We start from the raw sequence: 25,000 nt of genomic DNA, 5'->3' as shown, positions 1-25,000 counted from the left end.
TTTTTGCAGATTTAAAGGTACTAATCTATATATAGTAGATGTACTAATCTTCATTACACATTGAACCAAGATTCTTCATTTCACTCATTATTATTTCCTTAGTAGCCTTTAGGTTTCCGGTCTTTGTTTATTTTTAATAAGAGATAACCGTTGACAGAACAGTGTAAATGATTTTGAACTAGTGTCAAGGTGTATCAAATTATTTTAGCCTTCTGGGAGAATTGTAAACATAATAGAGACTGTCTGGGCAAAGATCTGGAAGTGATTTGAGGCTTCTGGAAGTATCTTAAACTCCAGAAGGCTAAATCACTGGCAACAACACCACAACCACTCATTGCACAGCCTCTGCAGCATTTATGACTGTAAATAAAGTTTTACTATTTGGCTCATGAAAAGATCCACCATGATTTAAAAATTATAGAATATTGTATAAAAAAAGTCATCTTTGTTTTCTTCCTTTCATATTCTACTGTAAATCCTCTATATTTTCTTTGTTTTTTAATTTTGTATTAGAACATGTATTCATGTCCACACATTGACACATACACTGCATGCTTTTGTACACATACCCAGATACAGATACATCTGTATACACACAGACATGCATATACATACACACACACACACACACACACATATATATATATATATATATATATATATATATATATATATATATATATATATATCTATGATCTTTGTAAGGATCAATTATTAATGAGACAAGCAAGGAGAAAAAAGGAAATTCGGTTAGGTTTAACCGCAGAGGAAGTGATACCCTGCTTCTTAAACAAAGGAAGTAGCATGAGTCATGTAAAAAAAGCAACATAAGAGGCCAAAACTTGGAATTAGAAGGAAAGAAACGGTGATTGAAGATACTAATCTGAGTGTAACTAAACTGCACATGGGAAGAAGCAACTTGCAGTTTGTTGTAAGGTAACCTGAGAGAAGAAGGAATTGTCCTATTGACATAAATAAATAATTATGTAAATAATACGGATGCAAAGGAGCGATAAACTATCATATGGTTAAAATGAAAAATATTCTACAGACGAGGCGAGACTAGGCACACCGACCACCTTGGAGGAAATACTCCAAACTAGGACGAATATCCTACATAACACTTTTAGAGCTTTTTAGATGAAATAAAGAATATAATTTACATTCTTAATCTATAACGCAATTCTTTATGGGAAAACGTAGTAACACGAATCACATGATATTTCAAGGACGAGCCATAAGCCTCTTGAACATCCCAGATACTGATAGATGCTAGAAATTCAAATGACTTTTATAAAGAGAGTTTGAAAACTTATTTACAGAGGAAAGATAAAAATAGGAATAATCTGTTTAGAAGGCATTGAAATTGCCTCGGTCCTCAGAAAGGCATTACATAAGCTCATAAGATTATATTTAGTAGAAGAGGATTGGGTGAATCAAAGTTAAGTACGATTAATAGATAAGGGGTGTAAAGCGAACGAAGAAGAATAAATATGGATTGCCGAAACATATGTAACATACGTAAAGGCAAGAAATTGAAGAAAATGGAACTACATATTCTTCCCCACAATCGTAACCTTCTATACATGACACTCAAAGCGCGTTCACTTCGGCAGTCTTTGTTTGTTTTTATAATTCACAGTGACTATTACAATTCAGAAAGAATAGGTGGGTTAACTTCGGTTGACTTTTACTGTTGGCAAAAATAATGGTTTGTTCCTTATTCTATAGTTTAATTTTCACAAGGGTCTTGAATCTTCAGTCTTGAAACTTCAGTCTTGTGCAAAAATCCCTTGATTGGGGTCATGTAGTTCATGTGAATGCTAGTTTTGAACGTGTTAATAATGAGGCTCTTGTTTTAAAACGTAAACAGATAGGAGTGGAGAAATAATTCTTCTAGTACTATTATTGATATTGTATCGAATAGATTGCAATGGGTAGTTATTGGTGGACATCATTGTGACTACGGGAATGCAATATATTGGGTTCCTCCTTGACAATTTACTTTTTATACCATGACTACCCTTCAAAGAAAACATGTTGCTTATGCAGATGATGCTAATCTCAATGAATTCATTCTATATCCTAAATGTAGACCTTAAAAAATCTAGCTAAAATCAGTGTATGATGTAAATTACGGAGGATGAGTTAAACCCTAATAAAACTCAAAACATGACTGGAAGTAGGTCCAGGACATTGTATCTCCCCTCGTCAAATCTTTTCCTCAACAACATTTCTTTCATTACATGCAGCTCATCTCAAATTCTAGGTGTGTGTGTGTTTTTTTTTTTGCCAAATTACTTTTGAGACACATATCTGTTCTGTCTCTTCTTCAACACAGGTTGTAGGAGAGGCTTTTAATAAAGTCCAACGAGGATCCTGGTTAAAAGGCGCTACAAAATATATGCTCGTTTTTCCTGGCAATATAGTAACGACCGAATTACTGACAGCCCATCCGGTGATAGGTAAGCTGTTTTACATATATGGCTAATATTAATTCAGACATCAGCAATATCTAATTCATGAGCACCCAGTCGTCAATAAGCAAAATCTAGAGTCAATACAATGTCAAATAGAAAAAGAACAATAGAGGAAGTTATTTAAGGGGAATAATAAATGGAGGTTAATCAAAGCTGAAATGTTACACAAATCATTCTTAACAGATCTTAGTTCTTACTGTTCTCTACTTGGGTAATTTTCTAAGGACAAAGTTACAACTTGGTGGTTATGTCTGAAGCATCCAAGGAAGGGAACGTTTCACTGAATTGGGAGTCACCAAAGCTGGACTTCGTTTTCTTCCAAACCTGTCCTTACTGTAATGATGGAAATCCTCTCGTCAACTATATAGCCCATTGGAAGAGTGAAAAAGGGTTCCTTTTCTCGGAGCCTTTTTATCCAGATCTTTTCCAGGTAAGAATCCAATCACCGATGTGTAACAGAGCAGCCCTCGAGCTTTCAAATTTTTTGTCAACAGTTTTTTTTTTTTTTTTTTTTTTTGTATAGATTATATTCTTCTTCGAAATTACAATCGATTAAATCGCTTTTCTCCTGGAACAATGATCCAGTAATTTGATATGTTTTTTTAATAATTATGTACATTGAACATAAAATCTACATTGTAATTTCATATGTAAAATCCTAAAATTACCAGACATAATGTTCCCCAATGAACTGTACAAAGTAATAAGACTTAATTTCTTTTTCTAAAACCAAGTATTCTGTAACATTTTGCACTTATATTTAGGAAATAGATTCGAAGCTACACTTGGGCTCTCTCTCTCTCTCTCTCTCTCTCTCTCTCTCTCTCTCTCTCTCTCTCTCTCTCTCTCTCTCTCTCTCTCTCTCTCTCTCTTACACATCACACAAAATAATAGATCTACCAATTTCCCCAGACTTTCAACGGCCATTTATTCCGAGCTGTGACCTTAGTGTACGAACCATTCAGTTGTTACCACAAAGTGAGTGATGACATCTTGATTCCAACCGGGAAATGCGTCGACAACACTATGCTGCATGAGATGTCACTCTCTCTTAATTTCACTTACAAATTCACCGAGCCCAAAGACGGACAATGGGGACACAAATTGGACAATGGGAGCTATACTGGTAAGTGAAATAAGATTTGCCTGAACGCTAACGTGCATGTCATTGACAATTTATCTAGGTTAGGTTAGATTAGGTTACGTTAGGTTACTGTTCTCGACGACGGACGGTCTTTTCGAGTAAGTTAATAAAATATTGGATGAAGGTATATTGTTATAGTTAATAGATATATAAATTTTAGTCTGGTCCATCCAGTACTATTGAACTTTTGCAAACTCTCAACAAGTTTTAGTAGGAAAATAAATCTATTTTAGAATGGTTCAGAATCGAAAGAGCGAGAAAAACTCATATTACGGTATACCCATATGTTATCATCATCAGCCGTTACCAGTCCACTGCAGAACTAAGGCCAAAGACATGTCCTTCCACTTGCGTCTGTTTATGGTCTTTCTTTGTTCGTCAATCCATCTTCTCCTTCCTCTGCTTCTTTTACAATGTCTAGGGACTCATTATGTTAATCTTAATGTCCATCTATTGTCTGTCATTCTTATTATGTTTCCTGAATATGTTTATTTTTTTTGCATGCTGATAGAATATCCTCGTCTTTATTTCGCTCTCGTATCCATTGTTCTGCCCTTTTTCTTTTTCTTAGTGTTATTCTCATCATCATTATTTTCCTAGTTCTTTGACTTCTAACTAGCTTATGTTCTAAGGCTTTAGTAAGGTCCTAAGTTTCTGATACATAAGTTAATACTGGTAGAACCATCTGATTCAATACTTTTCTCTTTAGAGAAAGAGGCATATTAATTATCATACCATTTCTTTTACCAAATGCTCTCCATCCCATGCTTTTACATGATTTACTAAACGCAACTAAATCACCTGCAAATCTTAAGTTATCAAGGTATTCCCAATTAACATTAATTCCTATATTTTCTAAATCTAAATTCTTTAAAACGTGTTCTAGACTATACTAAAAATAATTTAGGAGAGATGGAGCCTCCCTATCCAACTCCTTCCTCAACTGGAATTTTCTCACTATTTCATGTAAGTTTAGGATAGCTGTACTTCCCGTATAGATTTCAAATGTTCTAACATAAGATTATTAGAAAAACAGCTTTAAATACACACACTCACACACACATATATATACATATATATATATATATATATATATATAAATATAAGTTTATATTTATATATATACATATATTTATATATGTATATATACATACATATATATATATATATATATATATATATATATATATATATATATATATGAATATAAATCACCAAACATAATTTTCCTGATAAAAGTGGTGGGTTCAGATATGCCAATCACAACAATGATCCGTCTTTGCCTGTTTATTCGAAGATAAACATTCGGTTTATTCTATATACTATATATACAGTATACATATATATGTATGTATATATATTTATATATGTACATATATACACACACACACCCACATATATATATATATATATATATATATATATATATATATATATATATATATATATATATATATATACGAGTGTGTGTGCACGTGTGCATGTGTGTTAATTTTCAGATATTAAGACATCAAGGGAATCTAATTTTGAATGAACTCAACCTCGTGAATGAAAACCTCAAAGGGAAATGATAATTTTGTGTGAAAACTGCTTCTCTTCTTTCCATGATTTGAGAGTATATTTTTTAGTCCTATCATTCCAAGCTGACAGTTAAGATATAAAGCACATTAATAAGAGCAGTGTTAATGCAGTGATCAGAAACTTGGATCCTAAGACGAAAAGAGGAAGAAATGAGAATGCTGATGTGGTTTATGGGAACATCAACAGCTTAAAAGATTGGAAAATGATGAAAATTAATGGCAGACCTAGTAAAGATTACAAATATCATAATCGTGTCACGACTGAGATGGTGTGGGCACGTTTTCAGGATAGATGGTGGGGAGAGAGTGAGGAGGCCTTAGGAGGAACCTATTATGGGGAGAAGATCAGAAGAGAAGGAGAGAATTAGATGGCAAAATAAGGTGAAGGGTGATGATGGCGAGATGAGGTTTGGTGGAATAGGATGCCCATGATAGAAGGCATTGGAGAGGGCACACCAGGCAACCGACCCTTTATTGTAGGGATAACGGTGGGAATGAAGAACAGTAGGGTGTACCAGTGATCCACTAAAAGTAATTCTCTTGATAGCCCAATTGTAGAGTCTACTGTTTGGGATTATTAGAACTCATAGATATTGACTCAAAGGTAGTGATACAGCTCCTGGCCTGACCAAAAGTTATTTTCATAGAAAAATATTTCTCTTTGATGTATTTATTACAGAGGTTAATTCGAAATAAAATTAGTTTAGTAGCTTTATATTCAAATGTATAGGTTTCATGTGTTAGTAACGAAAATATCACATTCATATGCCTATATATGTTCCATGCCTGCAGTCATAAATGAGACAGTGGAATTTTCCATACATTTATTAAAAATAAAGTTCATGCACTTGCACAACTAGGACACATCAGGTGGGTTCCAAGAAAAGTAAGAGACTCCCCAAACTAATCTGGCGTCTCAAAAGTAAGGAAAGTATTATTGCTCCCTTAATATGCTGACACTACTAAATTTGCGGAAATCTCCACCGACATGAAAAGGCACAGGTAAACATATTTCCGATAGTCATGATACTAGAAAATCCCCCTGAGAGTGAAGACATCCGCCATGGCAGCTTATTTCTCGAAACCAGCTTGCCGCAGGGCCAATTCGGTCGATCTTTTGCTTGACCTTGACCTTTGACCTAGAACTTTGAAAATTTAATCACTTCCACGTCTTATCATAACAATTAATCCCAGAAAGTTTCACTACTTTATGGGTAAAATTGTGACCTACCCTTAGATAATAACCCCATGTAGGTATAGTTATAAATATACGTATATGCTTTGCTGCTACTCCTTAGTATATATATATATATATATATATATATATATATATATATATATATATATATATATATATATATACATATATATATACATATATATATATATATATATATATATATATATATACATATTATATAAATTTACATTGTATATATATATATATATATATATATATATATATATATATATATATATATATATATATATATATATATGCATTGATATGCAAAACGTGCATAAATATGTATGTAATGTTATGTTTATGCTGATAGGGTTTTATAGGCATAAATGTGTATATGCATGCTAATCATGTGTGCAAGCATGTATATGGGTGTGTGTGCATTTATGTATATGCATTGGTATGCTTGTATGACCATAAGTATGATCAGGTTTATGTATTTATATAGACATGGCTAAAGAAACTGTATCGGAAAGCTTAAACTTTACTTGTTAATCGAAATGACCCAAGCTGACATTTGCCTAATGATGAAAAAACTTCACCCATATACAGATCTAAGAATATAAACCCAGCTACTTTGTTAGGCAGTGGAGTATTGTTCTGCAAACGCTTGTATGGATGTTCGTACTCTCACTGTACCATATGAAATGTAAAACATCAATAAATCAGTCCTCTGAAGAAGTGACACAAAATTAGTCAGGACTTAAATTTATATTTTCTATTTAATTTTTCCTGTGAGTTTTTCATACACACACACACACACACACACACATATATATATATATATATATATATATATATATATATATATATATATATATATATATATATATATATATATATATATATATATATGTATATATATGCGTGTGTTGTAAAAATTAGATTTAGAGAGAGAGAGAGAGAGAGAGAGAGAGAGAGAGAGAGAGAGAGAGAGAGAGAGAGAGAGAGAGAGAGAGAGAGAGAGAGAGAGCGGCGTTACAGTAGGACGTGGAAAAACCAAGTTTCACCTAATCTGATTATCCATAAGACTACTTATTATCTGGATGTTCGATCAGGCAATTTTTCAAAACTTCCTTAAATGTATATGAAAAAAGTACCATCAAGAGTTTCGTGAGTGAGAATTGATAATTCTACCAGTGTAATATGAGTTTAATGTATTGATCCTTTCTTCCATAAACAAGTAGAGCCCCAAGTCCTCCTTTCTTATCTCATCTAATATTTAATATAGGTGTGATCGGATCAGTTGAGAGGATGGAAGCAGATTTTTTCTTTGAACATCGCAATCACCCAAGATAGGGAAGAGGTTGTGGACTGCACCATTGGCTACCACATCGAACCAATCACATTTGCTACTACCAAGCCAAGGCTTCTCAACCAGGCTTTTGCGCTCATTCGCCCTTTTAGGGTAGAGGTAAGTAACAATATGTTATAACAGTTCTAAATGAATTTGCACTGCTTTATACATTTTGGACTGGTATTAGAGAGCTAGTTTGTAGAAATTATTTGTACGATTGGCCACCACTACTGCTAAAAGATCTACTATCTATTTATTTCTATGCTTGTTTAGGTTTCCAATATTTATGCTTGCTTAGGTTTCCCATATTTTTCTCACTGTTAATGCAATTGTAAATCAAGGAGTGTAAGCTCTTATCTTAGTGAGAAAGCCAGTGAACCTATTTCCCATAATTCTATTTTTTTTTTCCTGTAAATTGACCAAACAAAATTTTAAAATATTCATTTTGGAAGTAAGAATGAGCTTTGTACTTGTTTCTTATGATTGATAACTTTAAAGTCACAGACTTCAGGACTTTTATCTTAAAGACTTGCATGGCATTATGGTTTGTAGAAATAGAATAAACACATGATTTTGATTTAGAAAAAATAGCATTATGATTTGTCAAACTTAATTCACTGGTATTTCTCACAATTCCTTTTATTATGTGTTACTGTTGCAAAGCAAAATAACATTTTCCTTAGAAAGACTTTGGTCTTATAGAATAGAAAAGAAAAAAAAAACATTCTGGTCTTATAGAAAAGAAAAGAAAAAAAAATATTCTGAGGGAAATGCAGAATGTAAGAACATATGGAATAAAACTTTCAATAATAATCTATAGTTCATCCTACCACTGGGACAAATGATGTTATAACAAATATCTCTTCTTTATAGCCCGATTTATCAAAACTCTAATTCTATATTATTTGGCACCAGTGACTATTCATCTAATAGTAACCTAAATCTAGATTTTATATTAAAAACAACGTCTACGGTATTATGAAAAATTAAGTAAAATTGATTTCTCTCATTGATATAGATATATATCCTTCGCTAGAATGCTAACTTGATTATTAACTTCAAGACTGAAATGAGCTATCGTATCATAACTCAAAACCCTAATATAAAATACATTAAAATTTTTATACATTTCCTTAAAACACCATCGTGTTTTTTATCAGCTTTCGCACACGAAACGCCAAATCACATAGAAAATATTCTTTTATTACTTTTTATTTATTTTTTATTTTAGGTATGGATAGTTTTTGGGCTAACAGTTTTGATAGCTGGACCTGTATATTACATTATCAGCAAATATGCAACTCTCTACAGACCAGCTCTTCGTCCACCAAATTTAGCTAAATCTTCCTTTATGGCATTTGCCACCTGTTTCAAGTAAGTATAGTGATCTTTTGTTTTTTAAAATTGCTAAAATCTTGATCATTTCTATTACTAATTCATATTTAATGATATATGATGTAATTTTAGTTTTACATTCACTTATAATTTAATAAAATTTTACTATGAACTTAAGTTTCCGCGTGATTCTGTGTTGACAAAGATTGCGTTTTGCCCTTTTCAGATTTGAGAACTTTAGCATAACTTTGGATAGTCAATGCTAAATGATTATCAACAGTTCAGAACTGATTCTAAATCTCTACATAACTTTTCTGTGCTTAAGTACATATGAAACTTCACATGTTTTATATTTTCTTTTGTTATTTGAAGAATATACCATTGAAAGTGACACTATATGATCGAAACGTCTAAATATAACTGAATGAAAAGGCCTTCCATAAACAAGGCCAAGCGATACAAGGTCTACTCCAGGGATCTTAGAGGGTCCTGGTCTGCTCAATAGGAAGCCGATGTCTGACGTCAAATTACCACGTGCTGGTTCACAACAACTGCTTCAGGCGCTCACTGACCTAAAAACTTGGTAACTGACATCATGACTTCGGCTCCCTTTTGGGTGGAGTCACAGTGGCCACCGTGGAGTTGCCTCTCACCTTGGGTAACTACGGAAGCGATGATGTACTGTATTTACAGGCAAATGTTGCGAGTGGCAGGTCCTGGGTGGGAATTGGGATTCCGGAAATAATTTTGGTGCTTACGGTTTACCGGACTGTCACCGGTTAATGATGGAGCAAACATCTCCATTTTTTACGGTGGTTTTGTGAACTAAGGTAGATTGAGAATTTGCTAATTTTTATTGATTGTATATAATTGTGCAAATGTCTGTTGCGTTAATGGGTGCAATTATTATTATTATTATTATCATTATTATCATTATTATTATTATTTGTTAAGCTACAACCCTAGTTAGAAAAGTAGGATGCTATAAGCCCCGGGGCCCCAACAGGGAAAATAGCCCAGTAAGGAAAGGAAACCAGGAAAAATAGAATAGTTCAATATCAATAACAACATTAAAATGGAAAAAAGTGTCATTCTCTATATATATAGTTTCCCCCAAAAAGATGAATTACGAAATAAGTGAACAAACAAAAGATTTTTTTCATCTACATTCAAGGTTTGTGGTGCTCAATTTGGACCATAGCCACATGAAAGAAGTTTGTACCATGAACTGTTGGAAATACCACAAGTTCCAAAACGAAAAAAGACAAGGCTGAAGCAGTACTAGATTATTATTATTACCTTCATTATTACCTCTTGGCCTTGTTCCATAAATTATCGGCTGTTATCTCTTCTCTCCCAAATACACAGATACGCAATACAAATTATGTGTGCCAATAATACATGACCTTACCACTGAAAATAATGTAATTATGTTTACCTTACAAATTTCTCTTTTTTTTTCAATTGTTTTTCAAGAACAATGATACTGCATGTTCCATCAGATTATCTCTTAGAGATGTAGCTGGTCAGTAATATGACACTGTACTCTTGTACACAGCAACGCAATGGATAATCTGCTTTGTTTTGGGGTATCAGTTACCCAGTGCCTCGAATACACTAAAACAATAATGTCCCTGCCTGCCTGCTGATCTCCTTTTATCCCAGTGCTCTAACAGTCACCTCTATACCAGTTACCTGTCTATAGTACCAACTTACCTGTACAATGAAAAAAAAAAAAACAATTAACACATTACAATTAACAAATAATTTTTATTAGTTAATAAAAGTTAAGGTATCCATATAAATATATTAAATGAGAAAAACCGCTATACAGTTAATAATTCAATCCTTCGGCGGCTATTTTGGATGTTAATAAGTACTAATTAACTATAATTAATTCATTTGTGTTTAATTAGTAACCTTAATTTTTATTTTTAGGGACTGTGATACATATTGTGGCATGTTTCTGTGTTTCATGTGCTGTATGATACAATACAATAAAACACTTCTTATTATTTAACTTTATGGCGGCCATCTTGGAATTTATCGTCTGCACGAAAACCCTCAAGGTTTCCAAACTGGCACTCGATGGATTTGGAATCTGCACCTAAATATTGACCAGAAACAAAAAAAAAAAAAAAAAAACAAAAAAAAAAACAAACAAACAAAAAAAATATTGTATATGTCAAAAAACAAGGTTGCCCCACACTTATCATTAGCTCTAGCTCGGACTAAAACTAGATAAAATCCTTCTGAAAACTGATCAAACGTACGGCATTCTTCACTATACACTTTTCTTACAGTCAAAGCATCAAGTGGCTGCCAATCGGTTCAACGCGCATCTTCATAGGAATTTACATATTTTCGATGTATGTCACCGTCACAATGTACATCGCTATGTTGACTGCCAGTCTCACCCTGCCTACACTCTCCCCAACTCTAAACACCTTGGAGAAGCTCGTGGAGAGCGACTTCAGTTGGGGCATTCAGGTACAGTATATGGAAAACATCGTTGAAGTAGTAATCTAGTCTCATCTGAATTTAGGTTTGAGTTTTTTCTTAAAAGTATACTCCCTCCTATTATAAAAAACCTCAAATATGTTTAAATGAATGTATGTATGTAAAAGAGAGAGAGAGAGAGAGAGAGAGAGAGAGAGAGAGAGAGAGAGAGAGAGAGAGAGAGAGAGAGAGAGAGAGAGAGAGAGAGAGAGAGTATAATATGAATAGATAGATCCTGCAATTTCGTGCACTTATAAAATCCCTCCCACCTGGTGTTTTATTCATTTCTATTTCCATATATTTGTTATATAGCATTTTTTTCTTCTTTGTCATTAGAAGAGTGTCTTGATTTTTTTCTATAGAGAGATTTTGATACCTCCCTATCTAGCGGAACGTACCTTCTTTTCTGTTTTGACTTTAGTTATGAAATGACCAGACATACCTCCAGTCCCTTTTCACTGGTGCATCCATCAGTTTTCTTTTCAATCGAATCTATGTATACTTGTATAAACAAGCCCTTTCCTTACTCAGTTTCTCTTTTCAAAAAATACATTGCAATATTCTTTCCGGAGACCAAACCTCCATTCTTTTTCTCTACACAACTATCAACTGCTGTACAGAAATTCTTTTATTATGACTAGAAATTTCGTATGATTAACTCTTATTTACACCACACTATGCTACATAATATATATTGGATGATTCCTTAAAACTCTAGAAGTTTAAATCCTAAAACATTTGCGATTGACTGAATGATCTTTTTCTGTAGACTGGCGATAAAAACAATGGTATCTGATACAAAATAAATCAAACAAGTTAGAATCTCTATAAGAGTTATTTTGTAATATTGTTCATTAATTTCACACACTATAAGTACATATATGCCTTACGCCAGTAATTTTTGCCATAAATAAAATGCCATATTTCATATAAACTATATATTTTGGAGGAAGACTGATTCCTCAATAAACACAGATACACAACTCGATCTATGCACACCCCATTTTTAGTAATTGTGATATCAAGTTACTAAGAATGGCACACGAAACAAGCAAGGGAAACACTTATCACCAAATCGCCTGGTGATAGCCAGGCTAGGGTTCGAGTTCCGCTCAAACTCGTTAGTTCCTTTGGTCGCTGCAACATCACTAGCCTTGTGAGATAAGGACGCTGATCACATGTATATATGGTTGGTCTTTAGGGCATCGTCCTGCTTGCTAGGGTAATAAATGTCACTATTCCTTGCCTCTGCCATTCATTAGTGGCCTGTAAACCTTGAAAATGTCCGGCGATGCCTTAGAATCAGAAATTGATTTATAAAACGAGTGTTTAGATTTGAAAAGAACCGTCTTCCAGATCTACTGTGATTAATATCAGGGTTGAAACATTGATATTTATTTCATATATATATATATATATATATATATATATGTGTGTGTATATATATATATATATATATATATATATATATATATGTGTGTATATATATATATATATATATATATATATATATATATATGTATATATATATATATATATATATATATATATATATATATATATATATAGGAACGTAATACTTTTGCCCTATTATATGTTTTATTTCAGATTATAAACAACTGAAAAATGATTAAGGTAATTTCAAGGGATAAATCCCTTAATGTATGTGTGACGTGTAATAAACACACCGAATTACTAAAATTCTATTTATCCTTTAATTAGAATGACTGTGGCATTTGCAAACAACGTTTTCTTCATGATTATTTTTTTAAATTCTGACTGCCATACTGGTTGGAAAACTTCTCAGTCTTTTGAGCCTCTTTCAACATCTAACCATAAACGTCTACAGATAGAATTTCCGATGTTCCTAAAACGCTTAAACAATATAAACTCTAAGTACATCTATATTTGGAAAAATGAAATGAAATATCAAATTATAAATTATAGTAGGTTCAAACCTTCGCATTCAGTGCTATTGTACGGCTCAGAATCTGATGTAAAATAATACTCAGCTAATTTTATTGTTTACAGAATTCTATTGTTCTATTTAATGTGGGGATACCGGTGGGAAAGAAGAAGATTTGGCTATTTAATATAAAGGAATAAAAAGTACTAAACCTTATGGCAAATGTATAAATATAGGATACCTTACAGGATCTAGGAGCCGCAGATTACCAACTGCTAAAGTCCTCTAAGGTGCCACTATACCAGAGAGTATTCCAAGGACTTAAGCAATGCCCGTCTTTAGACGAGTGTATTATCCGCGCAAGAGATACCAAATACGCCTTCATTACTTGGAGAACATATCTTGAAGACAGGATTGCTGTAAGGTATACTCATTTCTAGCAATGTTATCCTGAATCAGATTTTTTTTTACGATTCTACAAAACTAATAGAAAGCCATGTTCCTTTAATTTCTAGTGATAGTTTTCTATACAGTCGTGACCGCTCTTTACTATTGTTGTCACTATAGTACTGTAAATATTTTACAACAACTACCTCTATAGAGCTTATTTCAACTCATTTACGATGTTATTATTTTAACAGATTTACAAGTTCCGCTGGTGAACGCCAACTGCATATCGCTATTGGAGACATATTTCCCGTAGAGCTGGGATGGGCAATGAATCCAGGCTCCCCTTATAGACACCGATTCAATTCTCAAATACGAAAGCAATTAGAAAGTGGTCTGATATCTAAGGTTAGTTACGGATACAAGAAAGGGACATATTTATGCTTAATTACCATGCACTTATGAAACATCGATTTTTTGGACAATTCTGTACAAGTTCTTTTTATATTACATACAAGTAACCATTGTAAAGACAATAAACTTATAAGTGCCGTGTACTGTATAAATCGTATTATGGTTTTATGTCATTAAATAATTACTTACTCCATTGGTGATTTTAGGAGGAAAATTATCTCATATTTATAACAATTCTAATTTCCATGTTCAAATGCTTTTCCAGTGGCTAAGTGACGTCATCAACGATCCACAAAGGCGTGAAGGAAAAGATGAAGCAGCTCTTCCCTCCTCCTCCTCCCTTATCCAAGCTCTTGGTCTTCATCATTTACAGGTGAGAGGAACAACTAAAACTAGGGGAAGGTTATTGAAGTCAACATATCGGCCTTCAATAGGTTCATCCTAAAACCATGACAACATGCTTTAGAGAAGGTCAACTAGTGTAATACTTCTAACCTTTATAGTTTAAACTTATGAAGTGATGAGCACTTTTGGAAGATCTTAGTAAAGTTCCAAACGGCATGAAGAATTGTAAGTTCCGAGAGGAAATTGTTTATAGGTTCCCCAGTCAATATTTGGTATAAATTTTAGAATATTCAATGGTTTTTAGCTAAAACCGTCAATATTACTTGATGGAGCTGATTTTTTTTTTTCCATATGCCAGTCTTGAATATTACAATTTTCCTTTGTAAGGTAAAATTTTTTTATACTTTCTTTTTGCATCTAGGGAGCCTGAGGGCAATTGTTTTAAAATAAGGAAATTTGAAATGCTTTTCTTCAATATATTTGCTTACTGCATTATTAGACCATTCTTTACAGTACAGGGAAAAGCTGACAAGAAATAAAAAGCTGTAGCTAGTGGAGAGACAGCCTCTTAGATATCATTATTGGCTATAGCCAAAAATTACGTAAAGGTAGATATCTTGTCGGACTCCTTCCTGTAGAAACTATATTAAAACAATTTCTAAACCTTTCTTTAATTTATCTCAGATAAAAAGGTAGCATGATGACCTTATAATTTCTTATTTCATATCCATTTTGAGGAGTTGCTTTATCATGTTATAAGACCAAAAAGCATCATGTGCCTTTTCAAGGTCAAAGATGACCCCAATGGTTTGATACTATTCTTCAAATTACTGAGGGATTTTGTTGGTAAGTTTCAATACGGGATCAAGAGTGTCTTCTTTTCATGGAAAAGAGGAAGAATTTTTTTTTTGTTTTGCTCTCCAAGTACAATTTTAGTGGTTAACTTATCATCTTCTCTATTAGGTTTCAGAAACCCTTTGTGAGATCAAATTGTCTTTAATTACTAGTCCGAAAAGCAACTTTATTTGGTTTCTTGATAGATACAACCAACATTTTTTTCCAATTCCATAGCAGAATCATTCTTTCAAATTTATCATGATTATGAAATTTTGCATTTTTAGCCAACTAGGTCAGTTGAGTTAAAGTTTGAGAGACTGTACAATTGTTCTTTGCGTAAATTTGCTATTTCATGGTACCTTGTTAATCTTGCTCAAGTCCAGACTTACTTGACATTACAAGAGATTCTGAAACTCTGGAGATTAATTTTTACCTTTGCATGCTTTAGAGTAATGTTCTTCTGACTTTTTTGCCACTTTTCTTGGTCTAGTTATCAGACTATCATATATTTTCAGTGGGTAATGATTGTGGTATGATGGTTCTTGTCAGAATCCTTAGCCTTTTCATAACCTACACTGTTTAGCTAAAGAACGCTGGTATATAACTTAAGCGAAAGGAGATCCTTGTATCTATGGTAATATTTCCTAATAAAACTTCTCAGTACTCTGCAATTCTTGTTCCGCCAGGGAACAGCAAGCCTTCTTGGTTTATCTTTTGTTCTAGGAATAAACTCTCATGCAAATTTCAAAATCATACAATCAAGGTACACTACTGAAGATCACAAGGTGAGGGACAAGAGAACTTTAGTCTGTATCTGTATCATACTGATTATACTATTATATCAATATTTTCTTCTTTGCCCTTTTGAGGCACTTCCATGGGAGTTTTGACAATGTTTTAAGAATGGATCAGTTAGTGGTGAATCTCATGAAGATATTCATTCTACAAAAGTAATAAAAGTGTTTCTTTAATTTTTTACAGGTAATTTGCATAGAATCATGACCGTACTTTAGTTAAAAAAATATCATTACCCAATACAACTATTGTAGTCACTATAGTACTGTAAATAGCCTACTACAATTATCTCTATGGAACATGTGATAAGGCCAATAACGCAACACTAAATTGAACAAATATCATGAAATGAAAGTGACACAACCTTACTCAGAACTAAGCAATTATTATAGATGTTGTCTTCTATTATGAGAGATATGTATTCTAATAGGTCACCCTCACATAAAGGACTATGGCACTGCGGTTTTATAACTATAAAAGTGGAGTTGAGTAGTGACCTATGTAGTTTTTATAGTTTATCTATTACCTCTGCTTTTCCAACTATGGTTGTAGCTTTGCTAGTAATAATAGTGATGATACCCCGGGTATAATAGATATGGGAAAACTTTATTACTATTTAATTGTACATTTCCTACCGTGATATATATTACTCGTTGCTTAAGAAGACGGTTGATTATTATTATCAAAAAATCAAGCTGATGTCTTGTAATAGCTAAATTAATTGAAGGCTAGCTAGCTTGAAATAATCAAAAGAAATCCAGATATTTTTTTTTGTTTGCTTAAAATCAAATATTGCAAATGAAAGAAATATCTTTCACATTAGTACCGGTAAAAATCGAACACCATTGAAATTGAATAATGATTCTAACTATTGCTCATTTTTAGACTTTGTAGTGTATTTTATTTAAATCTTAGTAGTGTAGTCGGATGTACAGGCAAGCGAGTTTCAAATAACCCTAATTGAATATATGTTTTGAAAATTTTACATAGACTTCATGAGGTAAAAGCATATTTTTTTCCCATCTGACATTCACAAATATATCATATTCCCCTTCTTCTCAATCATTTGGCCCATTAAGCTTTTAAAAAATGAATGATTCTGAAAATACTTCCATAGCCTTTACTCAACTTGGTTACTTTAGGTGACCAGAAAATAAAATAATTAAAACTGATCTTTTCATTTTTCAGGGTGTGTTCTTCATTCTAAGTATAGGATATATTACTTCCCTTCTGACATTTCTTTTTGAATTAACCGTTGGTAAGAGATCACCCAACAATTGATACTTATAAAGCAACATAAGGAGGACGTTCATCATGACTGGGAAGAAGCCTAGTTTTCAGATGAAGTTCTGTTTTGACTAAAGAGATCTGTTTCCATGTGATTATAAAGGCATTCGAAAGAGTTAGTTTTTTTATTTATCCTAAGTTGTCCTTGTTATGAAATAGCCTCTGCATCTTGGGTAATGGAGGACTAGTTGCAATATACTGTATGTACGAAAATAAATTTTTGCTATATATCATAGGCAGCTTAAATGGAGGTGGCCTTAAAATCATATTTTCCTCTTTGTGGTAAAAGATAATAATAATACTTAGATGTATTGCTACTATCTAACTCCACTCACCAAACAGGGCTGCATGAATAAAAATCCAGTGACAGCTTTCATACAGGAGTTCTAGATAAGATTATATGAATATAATTCATATGTGAGAAGACTGTTTCATCTGTGACTCCTAGAAATGGTCAGGATCGCTTTGGTTACAACCATTCATAATAACATATCTTCCCGGTGTTTTAATAGGTATTTACTGTTGTTACTTCATAATTATTCAATCAGTTTGGATCTAGTGAGCACCTCATTTATATGCATCCCGAGGACTAGAGCAATTCATAAACTTTCCTACAAAATCTAATACAACTACAGTACTGTGAAGTCCAATAAATGGACCAAAGTACATTAAATTTCATGTGTATTGTAGCATAGGAGACCTTTGTTAATATTATCTAGATGGCAAAATAAACAGGTGCTACTGATGAATATCATCAATCATGGTAAATTTCTCCTTTCAAAGGATAAATATTTTCTTATTTGTAAAGCTTATAATTATAATTCAAAAAAGATTCTTTGCGAACCAGTTTCCATCTAGGCTACTCCAAATTGTCTAGTATTCTGACATGCCATAATGCATTTACTTTTTAATTTTATATTTTTTGGTTTATTATTTGTAATATATCTGATATTTTGACTATTTTGGTTATGCTGGTAGCATATGTCCGGATGCATTTTACAACACACTTTCCTTATTGAAGTATATTACAGGGAATAATTACAATAATAATGATAATAATAATAATAATAATAATAATAATAATAATAATAATAATAATAATGATAATAATAATAATAATAATAATAATATGTAAAAAAAACAGACGAACCTTTGATTAATTAGTTATACGATTCAAAAATGTAATTACCAAATTTGATGATCCCAACTGTATTAATTTCTACTAACATTCAAAATTGTGAGATTGTTGATGTGCATTTGCTAAGTCTATTTTTTTCAACTACTTATCATAGTTTGAGTGATACACTAGTTTCTCCTTAATCTTTCTTAGTAGCTGTGTTAATCTTTGATTTGTTTATACACTGAAAAATACAATACCTTTTGATATCTTTCCAGGATCATGAATGCAGGTAACATGTATATTAATTTTGAAGAAGACTTTTTGGGGAATGCCCTTTTGAGAATCTTTGTTGCCCTATGACTTTAAATTACCTTTTATTCATTATACTAAACATATATTCATATACATTGTATAATGGACCTATACTTCTATCTAACTGCATACTGATGTCTCTTCACAGCTAGTGATATTCAAATTCTCAGATAGAAGTAGCAGCAAGGAATAGTGATTAACAGGGCTTCTGTTTGTTTTACTTATTCATGGTTCTCTTAAAAAGTGGTTCAAATGCTAGTAATGCTTATGATTCGATATATTTTGCTCATTAGAATCAGCAAACTAATATAATTTCAAATTTAGATGTATATTAAAAGGTAATAGATGATAGTATTTATTTTATGAATGTTTCATTTAGATGACAATCCTAGATATAACTACTAGAAATTTAGCTCAGATGATGAAGTAAAGATTTTCTCTGGCTTTATTGATTCTCTATATCTTAGGGCAATGAAAATTTATAGACAATGAAGAGAAATAAGAATAATAGGATACTTTCTATTTCAGCCTGACCATAAAACTCAATCCTATTCCTCCTACTGAGTCAGATCCTCACGTCCCTTTCTCCTTAAGGTAAGGGAGCTGGACTCTTACTTGGCCTAAAAGCAGAAATTAAAGTTCTTGCAGATTCACTTAATGTTGTCTTCAAAGTTACAACAATCATGCCAACAAAGCTCAGTTCCTTCCTTATTGATTACAGACCATAGAACATACTCAATTAATTAATCATCAAGCTACTATTCTCCTTGGAGGTTATGGAGTACACTAGGCCTGTTCATTGCCAGAATTTAGAAAGTTAACTAACAACACAAATGTACGCGCTGGCAGTAAAGTAGGACCCATAGCTTCCGGTAGCATTCATCGTCCATAGAAAAAAGTCATAACATTATTACAGGACTTCAGCAGTAACCTATTGATCTTATTCTCTTTTAACTCTCCAACAGTTTATTACAAGGCTTGTCTTAACAGATACATTACTGTTGACCTCATCCCTGTCTTACAGAACTAGTAAGGTCGCATGCCTTTGGAAATCTATATCGACCTAGTCGAGGGTTAAAGTCATGTTTCTTGGATTGGAGGCACCTACAATACCCGTGGGATATCACACTTATAAGCACAGAATTTTTATATTCCCTATATGCTGAAACTCATCTTAATAACTAATTGGCCTATAGCTCTACATCCATGACTTATATAGTTAGGTTGGACCTCTATAATCAAGTATTGAGAACCCATAAGACATACTTTTACACTCTTTCCCCCTGAAAGAAATATAAAGGCATTCCTGATAGCTGCGAGAATTTTCAAACACTCTCTTAAGAGGAATGATTTATGAAAGGCTCCTCTTAAAAAGAAAAGTTTGCAACCAGAAGAGGATTTTGTAATTTTCCTTAAATAATGTGAAAGGGAAGTAAAAATATAATAAGTTGATAACTTGCCTATGTCCTTTTAATTAAAAGTTCACATGGTTGATATAAACTAAATTAAGCACGTCAGATCTTGAAAATTACCATCATTAAAGAATGAGAATTTGATGAAGTTTTGATTCTTATAAACCTTAAAATTCAAAATAAAGATACTTAATCCTTTAATATCAAACATTAGGAACGATTCTTCAGAACAATTTGAATGGATAATTTGATAAGGTATGTTTAATTTAGGCTTTAAGTGTCCTAGGTCTGATCACGGAAAATAAGAGCTCTGTTATTAATATAAATAATGCAATCATGTAACCCATTCCAAGAAGAATGAAAGCTCCCTGAAAAGATAAAGATATGATATTAGAATAATCACAAATGACTACAGACAAACAGGTTATTACAATCTAACAAATTTAAGGTTGCAGTGGCCTATTGGAAGGGCCCATGCCTGGTGTTCACCTAACTGAGGTTCGAATTACGCTCAAACTTGCTAGCTTATTTAGTGTCTGCAACCTAAAACTCCTTGTGAGGCAAGGCTGGGAGGCCTTAGGTAGCCTGTATATCTACCTGCTGAGTCATTAGCAGCCATTGCCTGGCCCTCCCTGGTCCTAGCTTGGGTGGAAATCATAAGTATACATAGTGAGTATCTATGGCATTGTCCTGCTTGCTAGGGAAATGTTAGTGTCCCTTCACTCTGCCATTCACGAGCGGCCTTTAAAGCATTAAATATGGGATATTTCATCACAACAAAAAAATTCTGTAATTACCAAAGCATACTCTTTTATTTGCACGAATCCTAACTAAAAACTAACAAATATTATATATAGTCCAACCGATTCAAAATGACCTGTAATAAAACAAAATATACGTAATGAAAAAAAATCAACAGTAGGCAAATATCCAAGCTATGAAAAGAGGATTTAGAAACATATTCACCAACAACTTGGTCACAAAGCAATGAATGGTAAAAAGAATTATTATTGAGTATGATAAGATTCTATGATGGCTACTAGGAAAAAGTTATTTCATACCGAATAAAGAATTAACAATAATAATGATATATACTGTATAATTTTTTACATAAAATTTTTAATATTCCTTCTATCTGCACATTATCTTCCCGTAAAATACTACTCCAGTACTTTGTGCTAATGTTTATGTAGTCTTACTATCTTATCATCTAATAATCCGCAATGAGTTATTACTTTTACTCTTTGATAACATATTTCCTAATCAAGTTGCATACTAATTAAACTATAATACCATTACCAGTTCTTAAAATATTTTATACTTCCTTGTTTCCTTTCCTCACTAGGCTATTTTTCCTTGTTGGGTTTCTTTAAGATTGCAGATAATATAAAGACTAGTCAAAGCCAGGGAAAACTTAATTCTGTTGATTAATTATGAAGACAAAATCCAGACGGACACTGGATTGAAATCCCGAATACCATTCTTTCGTGACCCACATCCAGTTGAACAGCTTATCCATAGGAAACCAGAGTGGCCAAGTAGTCAGAATATCAGACATGAAACTGTTAGAGATAATTCAGTTCCATTCTCTCTGACATCATATGTTGTCCTTTATGATGGTCAAGATTGTATCAGAATTTCTACAGTGAACAATGTGGCGGTATGAAAACACACCCTTGAATCACATTTCAGACAATGGTCACTACAACACAAACTTTCCCCTTACGTTATCACAACCGAACACTTGGATAAAATGGACATTAAATGTATACAAACAACCTCAATTATACCAACAGTCTTTCTCACCACAAACAATTATTATTATTATTATTATTATTATTATTATTATTATTATTATTAAATGCTAAGCTACAACCCTAGTTGGAAAAGCAGGATGCTATAAGCCCAGGGGCCCCAACAGGGAAAATAGCCCAGTGAGGAAAGGAAATAAGGAAATAAGGAAAAATAGAACATTTTAGGAATAGTAACAATATTAAAATAAATATTTCCTATTTAAACTATAAAAACTTTAACAGAACAAGAGGAAGAGAAACTAGATAGAAAAGTGTGCCCAAGTGTACCCTCAAGCAAGAAAACTCTAACCCAAGGCAGTGTAAGACCATGGTACAGAGGCTATGGCACTACCCAAGAATAGAGAACAATGGTTTGATTTTGGAGTGTCCTTCTCCTAGAAGAGCTGCTTACCATAGCTAAAGAGTCTCTTCTACCCTTACCAAGAGGAAAGTAGCCACTGAACAATTACAGTGCAGTAGTTAACCCCTTAGGTGAAGAAGAATTGTCTAGTAATCACAGTGTTGTCAGGTGTATGAGGACAGAGGAGAATCTGTAAAGGATAGGCCAGACTATTCGGTGTCTGTGTAGGCAAAGGGAAAGAACCGTAACCAGAGAGAAGGGTCCTATGTAGTACTGTCTGGCCAGTCAAAGGACCCCATAACTCTCTAGCGGTAGTATCTCAACGGGTGGCTGGTGCCCAGGCCAACCTACTACCTACTAACTATCTCTCTCTCTCTCTCTCTCTCTCTCTCTCTCTCTCTAAAGGATTCGTCGAACAACTAAATTGAAAAATAATAAAAATCGATCTCCACAACAGCATACATAGCAACAAGCTCGGACTCTACCCATAATTCAAATAGGAAGAGATCTAGAGTTAAAGTCCCATTACTTAGATTTATCTGAATAAAGGAAGTCCCCCCTCTACCTGAAATCATTTCATCTTACAGAACATTAGAAATCGAATGAAAAACAAAAAATTTGTTTCACCTGTAAATGCTGAAGAGAAAGATCTTGAATTCCGTGTTGAGTGGAGTCAGCATCTGGATCATATCCTAATTCAAACTCTTCATGGTCACTTTTATGGTCCACTTGAAGAACCATGTCAAAGAATTTGTCCACAAGGCCACCCTCACGCATATGAAGTATAGCCTGTTAAATGGAAATTAAATGAAAAAAAAATATTAAAGCTAAAAAAGAATGTTGTGATGTGCTGACTGTGTTAAAATAATGTTTTTGTAATATATCTAAAAAAAAAAAAAAAAACAACAAACTTTAACCTATAATTTCATTTATAATTTTTAAGAAAAAATACCCTCTGTCGACAAAGTAAAGTATTCAAATTGTGCTATGCATTTAGAAAACATTACACGTCATTGATATATGGGTTTCCACAAAGCAGTTTGTAGTCAAGCCATCTGAAAAGACATTATGGCATTAACTACTTAAAATATTCTTCCTGGTTGAATAAGAATAAGTTGATTTGAAATATTTAATTCATTTCTCATTTTATTCATTAGCACACTTTAAAAAAACTGACGCTACTGTAAATAAAAAAAAAAATATGGCCGGGGATATTATTGTATTAATGAAAAAGTTGCAGGGAAATGTGAAGTCCAGAGGCCAGGAAACCTACTGAAATGGTTTGACATTAGTAGATATGAAAAAAGAAAAAAAAAAAAAAACAGCAGTAAAGCCACAAATCATGAAGGAAATCATAGGTAAAGCTCCAAACTAGAAGCAGGAAGTGTATAACAAAATGGAGAAAACTTAATTCATGTCTAATCGATTAGTGTAATAGAAAGATCCGTCATAGGAGCATTTTTAGCGGACAATGATAGAAAATTTCCATCTATAGCTTATTTTTAATTGCACAATGACTATGCTATGTATCTAGTCTCTTTTAAAACTCTTCCCAGTTTCAACTATGCCGCCCTAATGTATTACCCTTCTCCTTTAACCATACCCTGGACGTCATATATACCAATTTATTTTTCTACGTTTAACTGTAAACTTTAAATAATTATCAATTAGCACCATTAAGCTTCTATATTTCACATGTTTTTCGAAAAAGCATCAATATTTTTGGTTCTTTCTTATTTACTTGTTTTGTATCTTACTATTACTTGACATCATATCTATCAATCTTTTGTTTCCATATGTATCTAAATTTTTTTTTTTACATTACTGACTGTCATGTTTGTCGTCTTATAGTTTGTTGTTTTTCTCAACAGGTGATGGGACACTTAGTGTAATCCATGGAAATATAGGCTTCATCCTTATAAATGCAGCAATTCCCTACTATCTCATCTTTCACTTTCCTATGCTATCACCAATCATTCCAGCTTAACTGGCCCAGCCATGATGATTATTCTAAGTTCATGCTCATAGGTGGTATTAATTCACATGCTTAAGTGCGATTCAAACTTACTGCCGTCTCTTTTCATATGGAAAGACACTTCCTACAAATTGTCTTTTTCTCATCACTAAGGAAAAGGAAAGAAAGCTAAGAAAAATGTTTCTAGTTGAGAAAATTATTGGAGGAGGATTTCTCGGTTCATTGCCTCAAGGACATGAACCACAAGATGAATCTAAACCAGTTACCCAATCATGCAAGGCTGGACATTCTAAATCTTGATGCAAAAAACACTTAATATGCTTCAAATGTTCGAACTTGCAGCCAATATTTTTATGCTGAACAGACTTGACACAAGTGTCTTTTTATAGTTTATATATGGAAGATCTGATTAATGTTCTTATTCTTCCTAAAATATTTTGTTTTAATTGTTCATTATTTCTGTTGTAGTTTATTTATT

At 32.9% G+C, this 25,000-nt stretch overlaps 2 protein-coding genes across 2 annotated transcripts in view; one reads left to right on the top strand and one right to left on the bottom strand.

Moving 5' to 3' along the window:
- Positions 1-17,636, top strand: part of LOC137655272 (glutamate receptor U1-like) — a 49,513-nt gene extending 31,877 nt beyond the window's left edge. Inside the window, 12 exon segments of the mRNA XM_068389158.1 lie at positions 1-17; positions 2,342-2,465; positions 2,705-2,910; positions 3,393-3,606; positions 7,679-7,713; positions 7,715-7,861; positions 8,976-9,118; positions 11,383-11,569; positions 13,733-13,908; positions 14,126-14,279; positions 14,551-14,658; positions 17,451-17,636. The exon segment at positions 1-17 is cut by the window's left edge and continues 202 nt beyond it. Coding sequence (XP_068245259.1) covers positions 1-17; positions 2,342-2,465; positions 2,705-2,910; positions 3,393-3,606; positions 7,679-7,713; positions 7,715-7,861; positions 8,976-9,118; positions 11,383-11,569; positions 13,733-13,908; positions 14,126-14,279; positions 14,551-14,658; positions 17,451-17,543 — 1,604 coding nt within the window. The 3' untranslated portion in view covers positions 17,544-17,636.
- Positions 17,637-20,659: 3,023 nt separating this feature from the next.
- Positions 20,660-25,000, bottom strand: part of LOC137655271 (ionotropic receptor 21a-like) — a 22,095-nt gene continuing 17,754 nt past the window's right edge. Inside the window, exons 9-10 of the mRNA XM_068389157.1 lie at positions 23,175-23,336; positions 20,660-20,761 (exon numbers count right to left, since the gene is read on the bottom strand). Of these exons, the coding sequence (XP_068245258.1) occupies positions 20,660-20,761; positions 23,175-23,336 (264 nt within the window). The remainder of the gene's footprint in view (positions 20,762-23,174; positions 23,337-25,000) is intronic.

Source organism: Palaemon carinicauda, chromosome 16, assembly GCF_036898095.1.
Source record: "Palaemon carinicauda isolate YSFRI2023 chromosome 16, ASM3689809v2, whole genome shotgun sequence".
In the NCBI taxonomy this organism is placed as follows: Eukaryota; Metazoa; Arthropoda; class Malacostraca; order Decapoda; family Palaemonidae; genus Palaemon; species Palaemon carinicauda.
The sequence above is the reverse complement of the archived record's forward strand: the minus strand, read 5'-3'. Positions and strand labels throughout refer to the sequence as shown.